The sequence below is a fragment of the Apis mellifera genome, linkage group LG11 (genome assembly GCF_003254395.2).
Source record: "Apis mellifera strain DH4 linkage group LG11, Amel_HAv3.1, whole genome shotgun sequence".
In the NCBI taxonomy this organism is placed as follows: Eukaryota; Metazoa; Arthropoda; class Insecta; order Hymenoptera; family Apidae; genus Apis; species Apis mellifera.
This window is the reverse complement of record NC_037648.1, coordinates 2,475,076-2,491,272: the sequence shown is the minus strand read 5'-3', so window position 1 is coordinate 2,491,272 and position 16,197 is coordinate 2,475,076. Positions and strand designations below refer to the sequence as shown.

Below are 16,197 nucleotides of genomic sequence, written 5' to 3'. Positions count from 1 at the left end.
AAACATTAAACCTTCTGTACGTTTTCAATTATTAAATATTGAATATGCTTCCAATCGATGAGTTATGCGTATAGAAAATCGAACTTTGAAAATGCACCTTAAGATTATATAAAGAGAGACAACTCTCCATTGACAAATTCCTTGTTTCAATAAAAAGTCACAGTACGTTAGTATTATCACATTACTCGTCAAACAGGTATGCATTTATTGATAAACAGATTGAAATACATTTTGTTTTATGAAACAAATCGAATGTTAAATCTGTTTTGGGATTACCACAGACTGACAAAATATTAAAGAAGAAAATATTTTTCAGCGCCATCTTGCCTCGTAATTCTAATTCGTCAGTGCCTGTGAATGGACTTGTCATAAGTGTTTTATATTATTTTGTTTCTTATTTCCGTTAAAATTAGTATATTAAATTTCCAGTCTATATTACGGTAAGTTAAAATGTTCTATAAACTTGCAATTAAATTTAGCAGATTGTCATTAACACATAAGTACAAGTGGTATAATCCGTAGAATTGGAATACGTGTTTGATTTCATTTTGATAGTATATAATAGTATATAATATATAATAGTTCTTAGATAAGTATTTTAATCGTAATGTATTTTTTTATTAATTCGTTTCCTCTATTTTATTCTATGTTAACCTATATATGAAACGGATTGAAAAAAATGCAGTATTACAAAGTCACGCCCGAGCATGAGAAAGTATAGATAGTTTCGAAATTGACATATCACGCATTTTCATGGATTAGCCTTGCACCTAAACCAGTGTACGTATATCTATTGTATTAGTTGTATCTAAAAGATAACCGTAGTATACATATTTCACTTATAAATCTATCAAAAAGATTTAATTTAATATTTGTGTAATATATAATTATCATTTTTACATATTAATACACATATGTCTATCAATATCTGTTGATTTAAAATTTCAAATAATATAAAAAAGAATACATTAATGAATTTTTTTTATATGCAAGACATACAAGAAATCTTTTATATTTAAATAGAAAAAAAGAATGATATATTCAGTTATTATGCCAATTGTCTAAGTTTAATTTATAAGAAATTGTCATTATTATATTAATAATATTTTAATTATAATATCATATTTTTTTATTTTGTATTTTTATATTTTATTTCTTATTAATAAGATTTGTTATTATTTGTCTAAATTTATTAAGAAATTATGAGGAAAAAATAGAAATCAATAGTTTCACGGTCATTATTAGACACAATATATATTAACTATCTTAAAGAAACCATATAATGATAATCCTAAGTATATACAATATACAATTCTTTTAATATATATAATTAACTAATTATGTTTAAATTTTAAATTTGAATTGAAAAATCATTATGATATTATTATATAAAATTTTTAAACATACTGTTTTTATTTTCTTTGTAGAAATCTATATTGTATATATATATGATGATAAGATAAAATATAAATATAGTGATATTTAAGAAGATAAAAACTTTCTTCATTTTTCAGTTTATTAACAAGGCTTTTTGAAGAAAAATTTGAATTTCCCATTGTATCAATGTAAGTAATTTTATTTCTTTTCATTATTGCATGCAGCCTATTTTTTTTTTTTTTTTAAGTAGTTTGGTTTAAATTCTTTCTTCCTTTTAATATAAGAATATTCTTCTTTAATTTATACTTTTTAAATTTCTTTTATTAAAAAGCTTGTAAAAGTTATTATTAAAAAATAGAAAAGAAAAAGAAATAAAAAGAAAATAATTTCTATCATTAACAAAATATATACTTCATATTTTCAAAATAATTTAATAAGTATTACTAATATTGCACAAAAACTGCAACTCTAATTTCTTCAAAAAAGCATGGGTTAATTTAATAAAGAAATGAAAATTTTAAAGCAAATTAAAGAATAATTAAAGAAAATAGATATAAATAAAATATTAAAGTTTTAGATATAAAACCATGCAAATATAAGTTTTTATTTAATTTTGATTAATTTGGAGTAATATTTTTTCATAATTGCATTTGTCTTTAAAGGAATTAAGTAAGTTCATAAATTCTTAATCTTATATTTTTTTCTTCATAAAATTGCTTTTTATAAAATGAAATATTTTAATATGTGGTATAGTATTTTATAAATATAGTAACATTTTCCTCTTCAATATAAAAAGATATGTATTTTTTTTTAAGTAATCTTTTATTATATATATGTTATTATTCTTTTATATTACTTTTATAGTAATAGCAATGTTAAATTTTCATAGAGTAAAATGTTATTATTATATCAATATTTCTGTAACTCTTCAGCTATACATATATATATATATATATATCCTGTATATAGAACTTCAAAAAAAAAAAACATTTACAGCTAAAAAGAATATATTTTGTATATCAACCAATATGAGTTGTGCCTATTTAGTTTATAAGCAATTTTTGAATATGATATTTATGTAAAGTACCAAATTTATAACATAATAGTATTATATATTAAACTGTAATATATCTGATATATATCTTTAATTTAGATTTATAAGTTTCTAACATATATTGCATTAGAAAAATAAAGAATGCAGTATTCTGTGCAATATTTATTTGCATAATAATTAATATATCATTGAATATTCACTTAAAATACTCTTAATTTAATTATATTATCATTTGTATATTAAATAAGAACTTATTCATCATTGACAGGTAAATGTAACAAATATTTCTTATTTATTTATTGTACTATGTAATAGTCTAGGATTTTGTTGTGATTCAAAAAGTGTTTGGGAGTTTTCTGTATTTGTGGACAAGAAGTAGCTTCATCAACGACCCGAGCCATATTTCATATGCCAACAATGGCTATGCAGAAGGTAAATTTTATTAACTGACCACAGTTAACAAAATAACAATTGTTATAACTTTACTAATCAATTATATTATTAGAAAATGTTCAAAAAACAAATAATATAGATAAATGTTTTGCAAATTACATTAATAATAATATACAGGGTGTTGATAAAGATTACTTGCTTTCAACCTTAAAAAGAAATAAAAAATAAATTATTATATAAAAGATAAAACTTCCTAAAATAAATAATCTTATTATTTAAGATTTAACATATTTTTATAATTTAAAAATGTTATATATAATCACATATATAACATCCTGTATATATAAAAAGATACAAAAATTATAGTATTTAGTAATACAATTTTTGCACATAATTAAAATCATTCATGTTTTATTATTTTTTGCAAAATTATGTAATAATGATAAGTTCTGCACATTATGCAAGTCAGTATTGCATCAAATTATTTAAAAAAATCATTAATGTTAAATTTACTATAGAAAACATTTTTAATGTTTCTTAAAAAGTTTTATAAATGATAAAAATTATAATAACTTTTTTTAGGAAAGATATTATAATAGTATAAATATTATTTAATATATATGAATATTTATATATAATATAAAATGATACAAATTTAGTTGAAGTCTTTTATCTTAAGTACATATTTTAAATATATATATATTATAGGCACATCTCAAAAAAATTAATCTGCTTTAGAGCTTTATGTACTTAAAAAATATAATTTATCATGTTGCATTATTTTATAGTATTTTGTTTCATATATAATTTGCAAACTATGCAATAATATATCTAAAATAAAAGCACCTCTAAGAAGGATTTCTTCACTTTTATATATCAATCATACTTTTACTTTAGCTACTTTCATTCATCTTACTAACCAAGTAGAAAGTAGTAATAATATGTTAATTTGGTAAAAGTAGAGTAATATTGTAAAATACAATAATTTTCTGTTTTTTTTTTTACTAATGCATATTTAGTCGCATGGCTTTGGTATCAAATAATTACCCATATTTATTATCAATTTAATATAAAAGTGATTTTTGAATATAATATAATAAAATTTATATATATTATATTATATTTTCATTATATTGAAAATTTTTAATATATATCATATTTAGCAGATTTAAATGTGAACGTATATGATGATAAGTATGGGCTTACAGAAAAAATATGAATATTACTACCTACTTATAATATATAGTGAAAATCTTTTAGATGAGAAGACAAGGTCAAGACGTTATGCAAGTGAATTTAGCAGGTATTAGGCGAGATATTGTTAATCTTGCCCATAATTATAGCAATGCTCAGGTAATTAAAAGAATAGTTTGTTATTAGATAGTTATTTATTACTATCATGATATACATATTAAAACAAAATGCTTATTATATATGTAGAAAGCTGTACGTAAAGCCACTAGTAATGATCCTTGGGGTCCAAGCAGTACACTTATGGCAGAAATTGCTGATTTAACATATAATGTTGTGGCTTTCACTGAGATTATGCAAATGTTATGGAAAAGATTAAATGATCATGGCAAAAATTGGCGACACGTATACAAAGCCTTAGTTCTTTTAGAATATCTGATCAAAACAGGCACAGAAAAAGTTGCACAACAATGTAAAGAAAATATTTTTGCCATTCAAACATTAAAAGGTAAATATTTTTATATTTTAGATTTTACTATAAATTTTAAAATTTAATATAAAATATCTATATCCTATATCTATTATCATTATAAGTATATTTTTTAAATCCTCTTTATTTAGATTTTCAATATATGGAAGGATCTAAAGATCAAGGAGTTAATGTTAGAGAAAAAGCAAAACAACTTGTGGCCTTATTAAAAGATGATGAAAGATTACGAAATGAAAGAGCTAGAGCATTGAAAGCAAAAGAAAGATTTGCACAATCAGTTAGTGGATTTGGTAGTGATGGATTAGATACTATGTCACCTGTAAGCAGTGATGTAAGTATACATTGATATGAAAATCAAAAAATTCAATAATAAAAGATTTTTTAAAAGTAAAATATTTTGATGTTTAGTTTCAAGATTGGGAACCATGTCGCTTAGGATCTGAAACTACTACTAGACGTACGAGTAAATACTTTAATTTAAATGTTCATATGTCATAATTTTTACTATTAATATATATATCTATTAATATATAAATATAAATTTTTACATATGTTGTTATATTTAATAATATGATAATTATAAATACTACATATATAATTTATGTACTTTTTAGCTGAATTAGAAGCTGCAAGACCACAAACAGTGGGTGAGGAAGAATTACAGTTACAATTAGCTTTGGCAATGTCAAGAGAAGAAGCAGAACAAGAAGAACAAAGAAGACGTAGTGATGATGTCAGATTACAATTAGCTCTTAGTCAAAGTCAACAAGATTTTAAGTTAGTATAAATTATATAAGGTTTAATTTTTTTCTAATTATCATATAGTCTATTTTTTGTTTTTATCTAAAAAAAATTAATTTCAGAGCACCTCAAACTGAGAAACAAAGTCATATGCTAGATTTGCTGGATGTAAATTTAGAAGAAGCATGTGGATATAATGTAAAAACTGATCCTTGGGGTATACCAATAACACCACCTCCACCCAGACCTCAAGTATGTTATTTTAAATTTAATTAAGTTTTTCTAATTTGCTTATTGCATGATAAATGTTGCATTATGTACCTTTTGCATGTTACATAATAGTCTTTGGATTTATCTCAATTTTATCTATATAAGGTATGTTTGAATATAATTATTAAATATTATGTTCATAAACTGCAACATAAAAATTTATTAAAAATAAAAGAAATTTGTATAAAATTTATATATTTTCTTTTATATATTTCATTTATTATATAGCCACAAAATGATCCATGGAGTGTTCCTACAACAAGTACTACATCACCTGCAATAGATCCATGGACTCCCGTACCACAAAGATCAAGTAAAATTTGTTTAAAAAAATTAATTTGATCATAAACTAAGCGATTTTACAATTTATCTTTTCTAGTGGCTTCATAATTAATTTGTAATTCGATTTCAGCTGCTACAATTGACTCATGGCGAGCACCTCCTTCATCACCTGTAACAGTTACAACTTCACCTAGTACAGATCCATGGTCACCAATACCTTCTACTAGTACTACTGCTATCACTACTGAAGTTGATACAAATAAAAAACAAGTAAGATATTTATTTTTTTAATTAATTTTATTATGATCATTTATATATACATAATAAATTCATTTAGGCTAGCCGAGATGGTATGACATCTGCTTCTCCATCTTTTAACAATTCTACCTTAACACAAAATATTGGTTTTGCGGCACAATCGCCGCAAAATATAGGTTTTAATTTGCCTACGACTTCAAGTGCTACATTCAATACAACTAATAATGACTTCAATGGAACTGGTCCTAGTCTTAATAATTTCCCTATTGGAAATCAAAACAATTCTGTAGCCAGTCCACTAAGCGATTTAGATGAATTTGATGTAATTACTAACAGAAATAAGCCTGGATCTAGTCTGCAAACTACAAATAATGGTATTTATTAATGAATTATTAGTAAATTTATTTATTATTATAAATTATGTTAATGTTTTATATTTTTAAATCAATTGTAGCAAGTACACTATCACCAGATCCATTTGATTTGGGAGGCATAGCTGAAACTCTTCCCACTAGTACAGGAGCTGTTAAAAAAACACCACAATCGTTCCTTGGGGAGAACTCTGCTCTTGTTAATCTTGATAATCTTGTCAGTTCTTCTGCGATCAAATCAACAACACCCACACCTGCAGGTAATTATTTCAAATATAGTTCTATATCATACATCATATAAAATTTAAAGACATAATTTTAAAATATGAAATATTGAAATCTATAGATCTATAGATATATCATTATATGCATATATCATCGCTTAATAAGAAAATAAAATTTTTATGATTAGATTAATTTATTGTAATTTTAATCGAATATATTATGAGTCTTATATGAAAATAAAGTATGTTATATTATTCGTAAAATATTCTGTCTATAAAACAGCATTTCATTGGAAATAAATTCGTGAGTACTTTCAAGATGTACTTTCAACAATACTGCATGGATGCATGGTTTAATTATGATATTGAAATCATTTCATTCATTATATTTCATATGAATATTATTTTCAGCAAAAAATGATATATATATATATATATATTAGAAAAATTGTGATTATATTGTATATATTGTAAAAATGAAATTTTTATCTTTTTTCTCTCTAATTACAATTTAATATGTTTTATGTTTCTTTTCATATTTTTATCATCAGATTTAATAAGTATTGTTAAAATCAATATATATGCTAAAAGCAAAAATTGTTATCTATAAATTTTTAATATTATTATTATTATAAATTATATTTTTGATTTGTTTATATGAATATTAGTATACAATTAAAAAATTAAATACATGATATGGAGTATAAAATATTAATCATTACAATTATAAAATAATGTAAATTAATATAAACAAAAATTTACAGCAACAATGTCATATTCGGCAAATCCATTTGCGACGGCAACAGCGCCACCTCGTCCTACAATTAATCAGATTCGACAAGATCCTTGGGCAGCGAATACAACTACTACAGCGAATCCGTTCCTTTCGTAGCTTGGTGATAATCGTTGAATGTGTCAGTCGAAAATCAAGAGCACTGTGGTTTAAAACGTATTCAAGATTTTTAACGATAACCCTGTACGGTATAAGTTTCTCACTCGTTACGAAATAGTTTTACTTGAATATAAAAAATGATAAATAGATAACAAATGATGTCTAATCAAAGTAAAATATTTATTATAAACATTTTAGTTTCTTTTCTGAGTTAATTAATGACAAAAGGAAGCTTAAAAAATATATTAATATAACTAGTTTAATTCTTTTGAACTGATGATAAATAATGCAACAAATAACTATATTTGTAAACATTAATATTTATTTCTACATATAATTGAAAATCTATAACTTATAATATTCATACGAAAGTATTAATGTGTATAACTTAATACACTATTAATGTGTATTTATTACACTATTATGTGTAATTATAATTATATAATGTATATTTTATTACATATTAATAATGAAAGAAAATTATCTAAAAAAAGAAGATAATATATAATAAATAAAAAATTAAGAAAAAAATCATATTTCAATTTTGAACATTTAAACGCTTCCAAACTATAACTAAATTTTATAAGAACTTTTTCCATTTATGATATATTTTTTAAATGCATCTCGAATTGGTAATAGAAGATTGAATAAGATTTTCATTATGCTGTAGATTATAATTGATTAATTAATATCATGATTATTTCTTTTATTTTATATTTATGTACATGTACATTTTCTATAGCTAACGAGATTATGAGACTGTCGTGATTTGCAGGAGTAAATTATATCGAACAGGGTTTTTCAATTTATGTTTTACGCTTAATGTGACATGCATTGATTGTGATTCGTAAAAATATTGGTGTCATGGCATGCCTTTTATGACTAATACTCATCTTGCAAGAAAAATGCTAATCGTATATGTCTTTGCTAATTCATTATTTTTCATTATTTAACATCTTGATTACTTGCAGATGAAATAATTGTGTTATGGAGTTTATAGCTGCAAAATATTTATATCATATAATTATATCTTCTAATATTATTGAAGTACATATATATGTACAAGTTAAATTATTTATGAAATTTTATGCATTTGATTTGAATAATTGAAGATATATGCATAGGCTTCATGCACTAAAGAAAACCAAACACAGCCGTAATTAATATGCATTTTTCTATAAATGGATAAATCGATGCGTTTTATTGTTTCATGGAGACTTATTAAAATATAATGTTTATGTTGGTTTCTATAAATATTTTAGAAATTTCTTAAAGAAATTCTTTAACGCGGTGTCTTTATTCGTTCGACTGTCAAACTTAATGAACCAACATGAAAATAAAGGGTAATGTGAAGTGCATTAGCTTTCTTTATACGCAAAACGATTTACAATTGTACCTTGATTTATATAAAAAAAAAAAATTGTAAATATGTTAGCATATTGTTCCCCAACTGTCAAATCTTTTCCTTCAATATGTAGAATATTCTAAATAAAACTTAAAATTAGAAACTAATTATTTCTTAGTTTCTGAGGAAATTGCTGAGTTTATTATTTTATATATTGTGAATATTTTTCACATTTATGACCATCATTATGATTCCATAAAGAAAAAAATATGAATCATTTCTTTAAGATGGTAGTTGTTAATCAATATATATTTATTAATAACTTTTAAAAAAACTACTTCGCTTTAATCTTAATATAAACTTCAGCATTTCCTTTTTAAGAATATTTATGCATTTTACAATTTTATATAAAAAAAACAATTTCATACATTTATTAATTGGCAAAGGGGAACTTGTATTTGTCTGCTTATCCTAAGTAAATTAGACATGAGTTGCACGATTAAAATTCTGTTAAGTAAATATTGCTTAAATAATTCCATTGTATTATTCTTGTTGTATTAATAATTAATTTTGTTTTATTATGCATTTTCAATATATTCTTATATGATTGAAATTGTATAATTAATTGCGTATTTCTCCAGATGTTCGCGAAATAATGAAGTTAGAATTATAATAAAATTTAAATCAATTCAAAATTTAAAATATATTAATGATCTTATATTCACAAATTTTATAGAGAAAGTATTGTGTCATATTTATTGAATGTGACATTTTAATATTATATGTTTTCAAATATTTTTTTCGATATATTCAGTATATATATATATATATATATATATATATATATATATATATATATATATATATATATATATGTGTGTATATCAATGAAAATATTTTATTTTTTTATATTATAATTTTATTTATATGATACAATATACAAACTTCATTTTTACGCGAACAATGGAATATTGTTTAGTTTTTAGAATTGGTGTAAGTGCAGAGAAAATTTAATGAACATTTATGAATGAAATTATATATTTTAGTAGATTATATTATTATCATTATTAATATTATTATTATACAAATAAATGTAAAAATTTTTAATTTTTCTGATTAAATATTTAATTTGGAGATCCCTTGTATATTATATTATTTATATATTATCTTTTTTATATAATAAATTTTAATAATAATATGTCAAAGTAATTATAAAATTGCTTTAAAATTGCAAAAATGCATTTGGAATTATGGTGAAGTTATGAATTAAATACTATAATTATTGCTTATGATAAATAATTTTTGTTTTATAAAGGAAAAAAATGCAAATTAAAATATTTGTATATTGAAACTATATTTAAAGAGAAGCTTCAGTTGAACAATTTATATGAGAGTTCAGAACTGGAGGAAGAAAATATGATCGAACTTGACTATGTAATTGTGCTACCTCAGGATCTTCCCTTTCTAGAGTTCTAAGTAATTTTACAAACTGAACTGTACCTATAAATAAAAACAATAATAAATTATAATAAAAATTGTATTCATTTTCAAATGAAAATATATATTTTTTACCTTCTCTACTTTCTGAAAAACCATAATTCTTAATAACATCCATTTCAATTTGAACAACAATTGGAAATACAAATTGCATCATTTTCAGCATTTCATTTCCAGAATTTTCTTTAGCTTCTGTAAGTTTTTGAGTATTTTCTGGAGTATTCAATGCTGTCAGAATGTCGGTTAAAACAGCTGAAAATCATTTTATTTATTATAATTCTTGAAAAAAATACTTAAAATATAAATACTAAATTGTGAAATTTAAATACCTTTTGCAATTTCCGGAGTAAAAATAGGCAAACCAGTCATTGTAAAGAAGTTTCATATAATTGAAATATAAGAGAATGTAAATAATAATCCAATTCCAAATATATCGATTCGGTTGAAAGAATAGGTTAAAATTTGTAAAATTTTTACAATATAAAATTGTACAAAAAACTTTTATTTTATAAATATGAATACATATTTATTTTTGTTTTATAATATTTTTCTTTTCATTTTTAAAACATATCGTATAATTTGTTTGTCACTATTCTTGGAACATGTCAAAATGTAAATAATGTACTTAATTCAATGATTCAACGAAGAGGGCGCTTATGATGAATTTATGTCACTTGTCAACTTATTCAATTTCATGACATGAATCTAAAAAATAGAAAATCTGAAATTATAAAAGAAAGTATATATGTGTTAAAGTTTTTTTTTAGTTATTACACAATGGAAATTTATGTTATAAAGACGAAATATAGTTAATAGTTGTGAATTATAATATATTAATAAAATAAACAAAATTTCTAAACAATATATATCTTAAAGAATACTTTCTATAACCTATTTAAGATAATAAGTTAATAATATACAAGTAATTTGTAAACGAAAGACAATCTGTTATTGAAAAATATATTCATTGACTTTTAATAAGTTAGTATATGTACTAATATTAAAATATTAATAAAAAAAAAAGATTATTGGAATTAAAATATCATTCAATAAATATTTAAAAAGGACTCCGTAATGTGTTCTGTTCACGATGAAGCATTTTTGCAAATTTTACAAGAAGAAAAAAATATTACAAATTTTTTAGATGCATTTTTCGGATTTTTATATAGATGGTAAGTATACAATATATTATAATATAAATGTGAATATTATTTTTACAATACATGATTTATTTTTACAATTTATGATTATTGTAATTTAATTGTAGTACAGATTTTTATGTTGAATCGGGACCAGATCAAAAATTTGGTTTTCCAACTGATACAGTAGAAAAACTTGTTTTATATAGTTTTCATAAATGGAAGAATATTTCTAAATCTTCTAATAGAATAGATCTTCAGAACAGTCAAGATATTATTTCTCAAAATAATGATAAAAATCAAGATGAATCAATGACAGTAGAAGAAGATTCTCTTATTCCACAAGTTGATCATGAAGTAGAAATTGAAACATATAAAGAAAGTCAAATAACAAATCAACTTGGTCATTTACTTGAAAAAGATAAAACATCTGATAGTTACAATGGTGCAGTAAGAGAAAATTATACTTGGTCACAAACTATTAATGATATAGATGTATTAGTAAAACTACCTAATTGTATAAGAACAGCAAAAGATTTAAGAATTCATATTAATTCAAAAGATATTAAAATAGAAGCTAGAACATCAAGAATTGAACAAAATCAGGAAATAGAGGAATGTCGCTATTTTGTATGGACTACAATTTTTAAAGGAGAATTATGCTTTAAAATTCGGAAAGATGAATCAATGTGGAGTATAGTACCTGGACAACATATTAATGTAAATTAAGTTAAAATATTTTAAATATACTTATGTAAAATATATATTATAATTTTATTTTATTCATAGATTCATCTTGAAAAAGCTTCTGAAAGATGGTGGGAAGCATTGATCATTGGTGAACCAAAAATTGATTTAACTAAAATAGATTGTTCAAGAAATTTGGATGAGATGGGATCAGAAGAACAAATGAAAGTTCAAGAATTGATGTGGAATCATCAACAAAAACTTCTTGGTAAACCAACTTCTGAACAGATTGTAAGCATATAAAAAGTTACTTAATTTATAATTACACAATAATAATCATTGAAATATAAAATATTTTTTGCGCAGAAAATGGAAAAAGTATTGAGAAAAGCATGGGATGCAAAAGGATCTCCCTTTGAAGGTACTGAATATGATCCTTCAATAGTAAATTTCAACTGATACACTTTTATTACGCATTTTTTATTTCATTAATTATTATAAATTAATAAATAAAATTCTATATATTAATTCTATATAATTCTATATGGAATTTTGTAGATACGATCGTTTTTTATTTAATTGTAATTATATGTTAAATACTTTATTTTATAAATTAAAATTTGATTATTAATTGTTTATTTGTAATAAATATTTATTTCAAGAAAAATGTATTCTTCAATAAATATATTCTAATATTATGAATATTTATGCTTCATATTTTTAATAATGAAAATATAACTATATTATTACAATTTAAAAAAATCTTTATTATTGAGAAAAATAAAAAAATTCTTAGTATGTATAATTGATACCTAATATTTTACAATTTTATGAACTCACAAATATATATATATATATAAATGTTTTTATTAATAAATATTTTTCAAATTTGTTGCATTTTATTGTAATTATTTTTTTAATTATATTTTATTTTTAATAGATATTATATACAATATTAATTAAATATAAATAATATTAAAATTATAAAAAAAATTAAAAATCAATATAATAAAAAAATTGATAGTGCAATATAAAGATTATTGAATAAAACAATAAGAAACAAATGATTCGCGGTTTGTTTCTAGAATGCAAAGAATTTCACACTTTTCCTTAGCGTTTGTATCAACTTTATCTTATAATACTAGGATTGTTTGGTAAAAGAACAAGGAAGGAATGTTTTATGGAAGCAGACAAATAGCTATAATGAAACTGTTCTCATTTTCTAGAATTCTTATAATTTTCGTTTATCTATCTCAATGTTTAAATCTATATTCGATACAAACATTTTTTTATGATAACAAATATACATTTTTAATCATTACAATAAATTTAATATTTTTTACACTTTTACTTAATAACCAATTTCTTTTTTCTATTCAAGCAAATTTTATTTGATATTTATTGTTTTAAAAATATACAAAGAAATGCAGGCATTGAAATCTCCACAAAAACACCAAAAGAGAATCACTTATTTCACTTGTTCATTAGATTTAAAAAACGCGTTATAACATTAATTTCACAAAAGAGGGATTCATTTTTAGATCTACTTCCAATGATATTTTATTATTTTAAAAAATTAAGAGAAGAGCTCGAAAGGAAGATAGTTCGGCAAAGGACGCAGCATATTGAGCACCGCTGAAGGTAAAACACAGGTAATATACCTGCCTGAGGCTACATCCATCCCCACTTGGAGTCCGGTTCTCTCTCCTTGGTCGGTTCTCAGCTTTTCTCCAAGCTGAGTCGGGCCGTTAGTGTCGTTGTCGTAGGAGAGAATGATAGTAATGTGTATCACGGAGTATCGGGCACCCTGAAGGACGTCGATCGTTGAATATTGGTCCTCTTCTTCTTCCTCGTTTCCTCTTCATATATCGGGTTATCAAATTCGGTCATTGAATTGAAAGCTTTCTCATTTGGACCAATTCGTTCTGAATGGTTCGTGATCTGTTTCGTGATTCACTTTTTCACGGATGCTCGATAGTCTTGAGGGCGACAACGACTACTTGTTCCTCAATATCTATCTAGCTTACAGTGGTGTCGTACGTGTGAGGTGAATGTAACGCTTGATCAGAGTGGAATCTAGAAGGAAAATCGACGAAAAATAGAAAAGGAAAAAAAGAAGAAGAAGAAGAGGTTACCAAAATGCCTTGTTCTGCGGTGACGCTGTCTCTCGCGACCATAACCGGTATCATTGCCACTGGCCTCTTGGCAATCGCCTTTTCTACAGACAACTGGCTCTACACCGAGGTTAAACGCGCCCAAATCCAGGTTTGTGAATCGAATTTATTTTTTCTACAAGTGTTTTTTTTCACGACGCAGTTGTGAAACCTTTCTGAAGAATTTAGGATGCCACGTTGTGCTTTTTCATATCTTCCATGTTTTTATTATATATCTTTTATATTATATCTTTCAAATTCCATTATTTGTGGAATGTATATTACAGATCATATGTCGTTTTTACCTGATTTCTTGATCGAAATGTTTTTTCCCGTTGCACGATCGCATTATGATGTCTCATAGATGACTTTTATAAATCCGTATGTAGGATATGATTCTTGAACGACGAACGTTTTGAACAGCACGACGCTATTCTTCACGATATTTTCATAGAGGAAACACTCAATCATCATTGATTCTATCATCTCAGATATACCAATAAATACTTACGGTGAATTTTCATGAATTTCAAGATGGAACATTATTTTAAAAATTCGAATTTGTTGCATCGAAAAGGAGAAATGCGCGCTATAATTATTAATAATATAAAAACATTGTTCTTGATTCGTGATTCAATTAATAATGCATTATATAGAAGAATTATTTAAATGTATTTAAATGTTTGTTTATTGTTTCATCATTTCGTTGTTCTTTTAATTCCGTTGTAATTTTTCAACGAAAATATAAATTGCTATTCTATTTTGATAATCAAATTAATATGAATCTGATTTCTCGAAAATATTAAATAATAATCTGCAATAAATCATTGAAATTATTTTTTCAAATGGTATATATAAAATACAATGAATGTTTGATTGATTTCTTAAAAAATAGTTTTCATCTTTATGACAGGAAGTAAAATCTCTCCGACTTCCGTCGTCCTTGTCACAGGTGAATGTTCGGGTCGAAGGTCAAGTTCATTCTCGAGGGCATTGCGAGTGTCAGTTGAGTGGAAGATATTCTCATGAAGCTTTTATGAAATATTTTACAAGGAAGTCGTATTGCATATATAGCAAACTATATCATTTTTCTATGCTTCAATATGAACACATCATTTAAAATCTCGATTTTCTCAATATTCTGAAAAATATTACTATATTACGTATTTTAAATTTAAAAAAACGATTAATTTTTTAATAATAAGATTATAAGAAATTAAAAACAAAAAAAAAGGCAAAAAAAAAAATAGAAAATAATTATTTTTTTAAATGTTTTGCGTTAAATAAATATATATCTTCGGTTTTTTATAATTTATGAATTTTTAATAATTGCGTTACAAATAGTAACATTTAAAATAAGATTTGTATAATTATTATTAAATTTGCTTGACTCTTTTTTATTTCATTAAAAGGATTAATGAATTATTCCATGATAAATAATATAACAAAATATTTTCTAGCATCCTTTTTTTTTATTTTGCTTTATTACATTTATGCGTGCAATAGTATCATAAGAAACATCTTACAAATCACTATTTTCATTTGTCACGTAACCATCAAAACAAATGATTTCAGTTATATAGTCTTCAATTTTTTGCGACGTACATATAATGATTTAATTTCATGGAATTTCAACTGATGAGAGTAAGTATTAATAGAAGATATGTCAAAGCAATACACATCATATTCATCATCAATGATAAATCTCTTTAGTCTACAAACTTTGTAAAATCTTCACTCATCATAAACAAAAACATACTTCTTGATTACTAGCTAACCTAAAATTCTAAAATCCAGTTACTAAACAGAACTTCTTTTCTGAATGTTCAAAAA

The 16,197-nt window shown here is 23.6% G+C and overlaps 4 protein-coding genes and 1 long non-coding RNA gene across 16 annotated transcripts in view; 3 read left to right on the top strand and 2 right to left on the bottom strand.

Moving 5' to 3' along the window:
- The first annotated feature begins 55 nt into the window (after positions 1–55).
- LOC413680 (epsin-2) lies at positions 56–9,014 on the top strand. Of its 10 annotated transcripts, none has more exons than XM_026444086.1 (18): positions 59–196; positions 317–440; positions 686–780; positions 1,515–1,565; positions 2,747–2,863; positions 4,085–4,177; positions 4,265–4,523; positions 4,637–4,836; positions 4,914–4,968; positions 5,120–5,282; positions 5,369–5,498; positions 5,589–5,621; positions 5,745–5,829; positions 5,929–6,068; positions 6,136–6,430; positions 6,511–6,687; positions 6,935–6,955; positions 7,416–7,553. In XM_026444086.1, exons 5-17 carry the CDS (start codon positions 2,840–2,842, stop codon positions 6,949–6,951), a joined length of 1,671 nt encoding a protein of 556 aa, XP_026299871.1. In that variant the 5' UTR covers positions 59–196; positions 317–440; positions 686–780; positions 1,515–1,565; positions 2,747–2,839; the 3' UTR covers positions 6,952–6,955; positions 7,416–7,553. The 10 variants fall into 10 exon arrangements, with proteins under 10 accessions (XP_016770515.1, XP_016770512.1, XP_016770509.1 ...); XM_026444085.1 differs by lacking the exon at positions 6,935–6,955 and having other exon boundaries at positions 60–196; positions 6,136–6,202; positions 6,233–6,430; positions 7,416–9,014; XM_016915026.2 differs by lacking the exons at positions 5,589–5,621; positions 6,935–6,955 and having other exon boundaries at positions 56–196; positions 6,136–6,202; positions 6,233–6,430; positions 7,416–9,014.
- Positions 9,015–10,217: 1,203 nt separating this feature from the next.
- On the bottom strand, positions 10,218–11,016 carry LOC724769 (protein C10). Its single transcript, XM_001120666.5, has 3 exons — positions 10,715–11,016; positions 10,461–10,637; positions 10,218–10,388 (listed from the first exon to the last, which is right to left on the bottom strand). The coding sequence occupies exons 1-3, from the start codon at positions 10,752–10,754 to the stop codon at positions 10,246–10,248; spliced, it is 360 nt and encodes a 119-aa protein (XP_001120666.1). The 5' UTR covers positions 10,755–11,016; the 3' UTR covers positions 10,218–10,245.
- A 44-nt stretch (positions 11,017–11,060) lies between these two features.
- LOC412375 (nudC domain-containing protein 3) lies at positions 11,061–12,678 on the top strand. Of its 2 annotated transcripts, none has more exons than XM_395833.7 (4): positions 11,061–11,557; positions 11,653–12,244; positions 12,314–12,502; positions 12,578–12,678. In XM_395833.7, the coding sequence occupies exons 1-4, from the start codon at positions 11,460–11,462 to the stop codon at positions 12,668–12,670; spliced, it is 972 nt and encodes a 323-aa protein (XP_395833.4). In that variant the 5' UTR covers positions 11,061–11,459; the 3' UTR covers positions 12,671–12,678. The 2 variants fall into 2 exon arrangements, with proteins under 2 accessions (XP_395833.4, XP_006559032.1); XM_006558969.3 differs by having other exon boundaries at positions 11,253–11,557; positions 11,658–12,244.
- Positions 12,679–13,617: 939 nt separating this feature from the next.
- Positions 13,618–16,197, top strand: part of LOC551144 — a 33,540-nt gene continuing 30,960 nt past the window's right edge. The window contains exon 1 of one of the 2 annotated variants that reach the window (XM_006558968.3): positions 13,618–14,476. In XM_006558968.3, the coding sequence (XP_006559031.1) occupies positions 14,351–14,476 (126 nt within the window). In that variant the 5' untranslated portion in view covers positions 13,618–14,350. The remainder of the gene's footprint in view (positions 14,477–16,197) is intronic. The other variant, XM_623540.6, reaches the window with a different exon arrangement.
- On the bottom strand, positions 14,064–15,205 carry LOC102655485. The gene is made up of 2 exons (XR_001704893.2): positions 14,670–15,205; positions 14,064–14,540 (listed from the first exon to the last, which is right to left on the bottom strand). It is a non-coding gene; the product is annotated as an uncharacterized LOC102655485 (long non-coding RNA).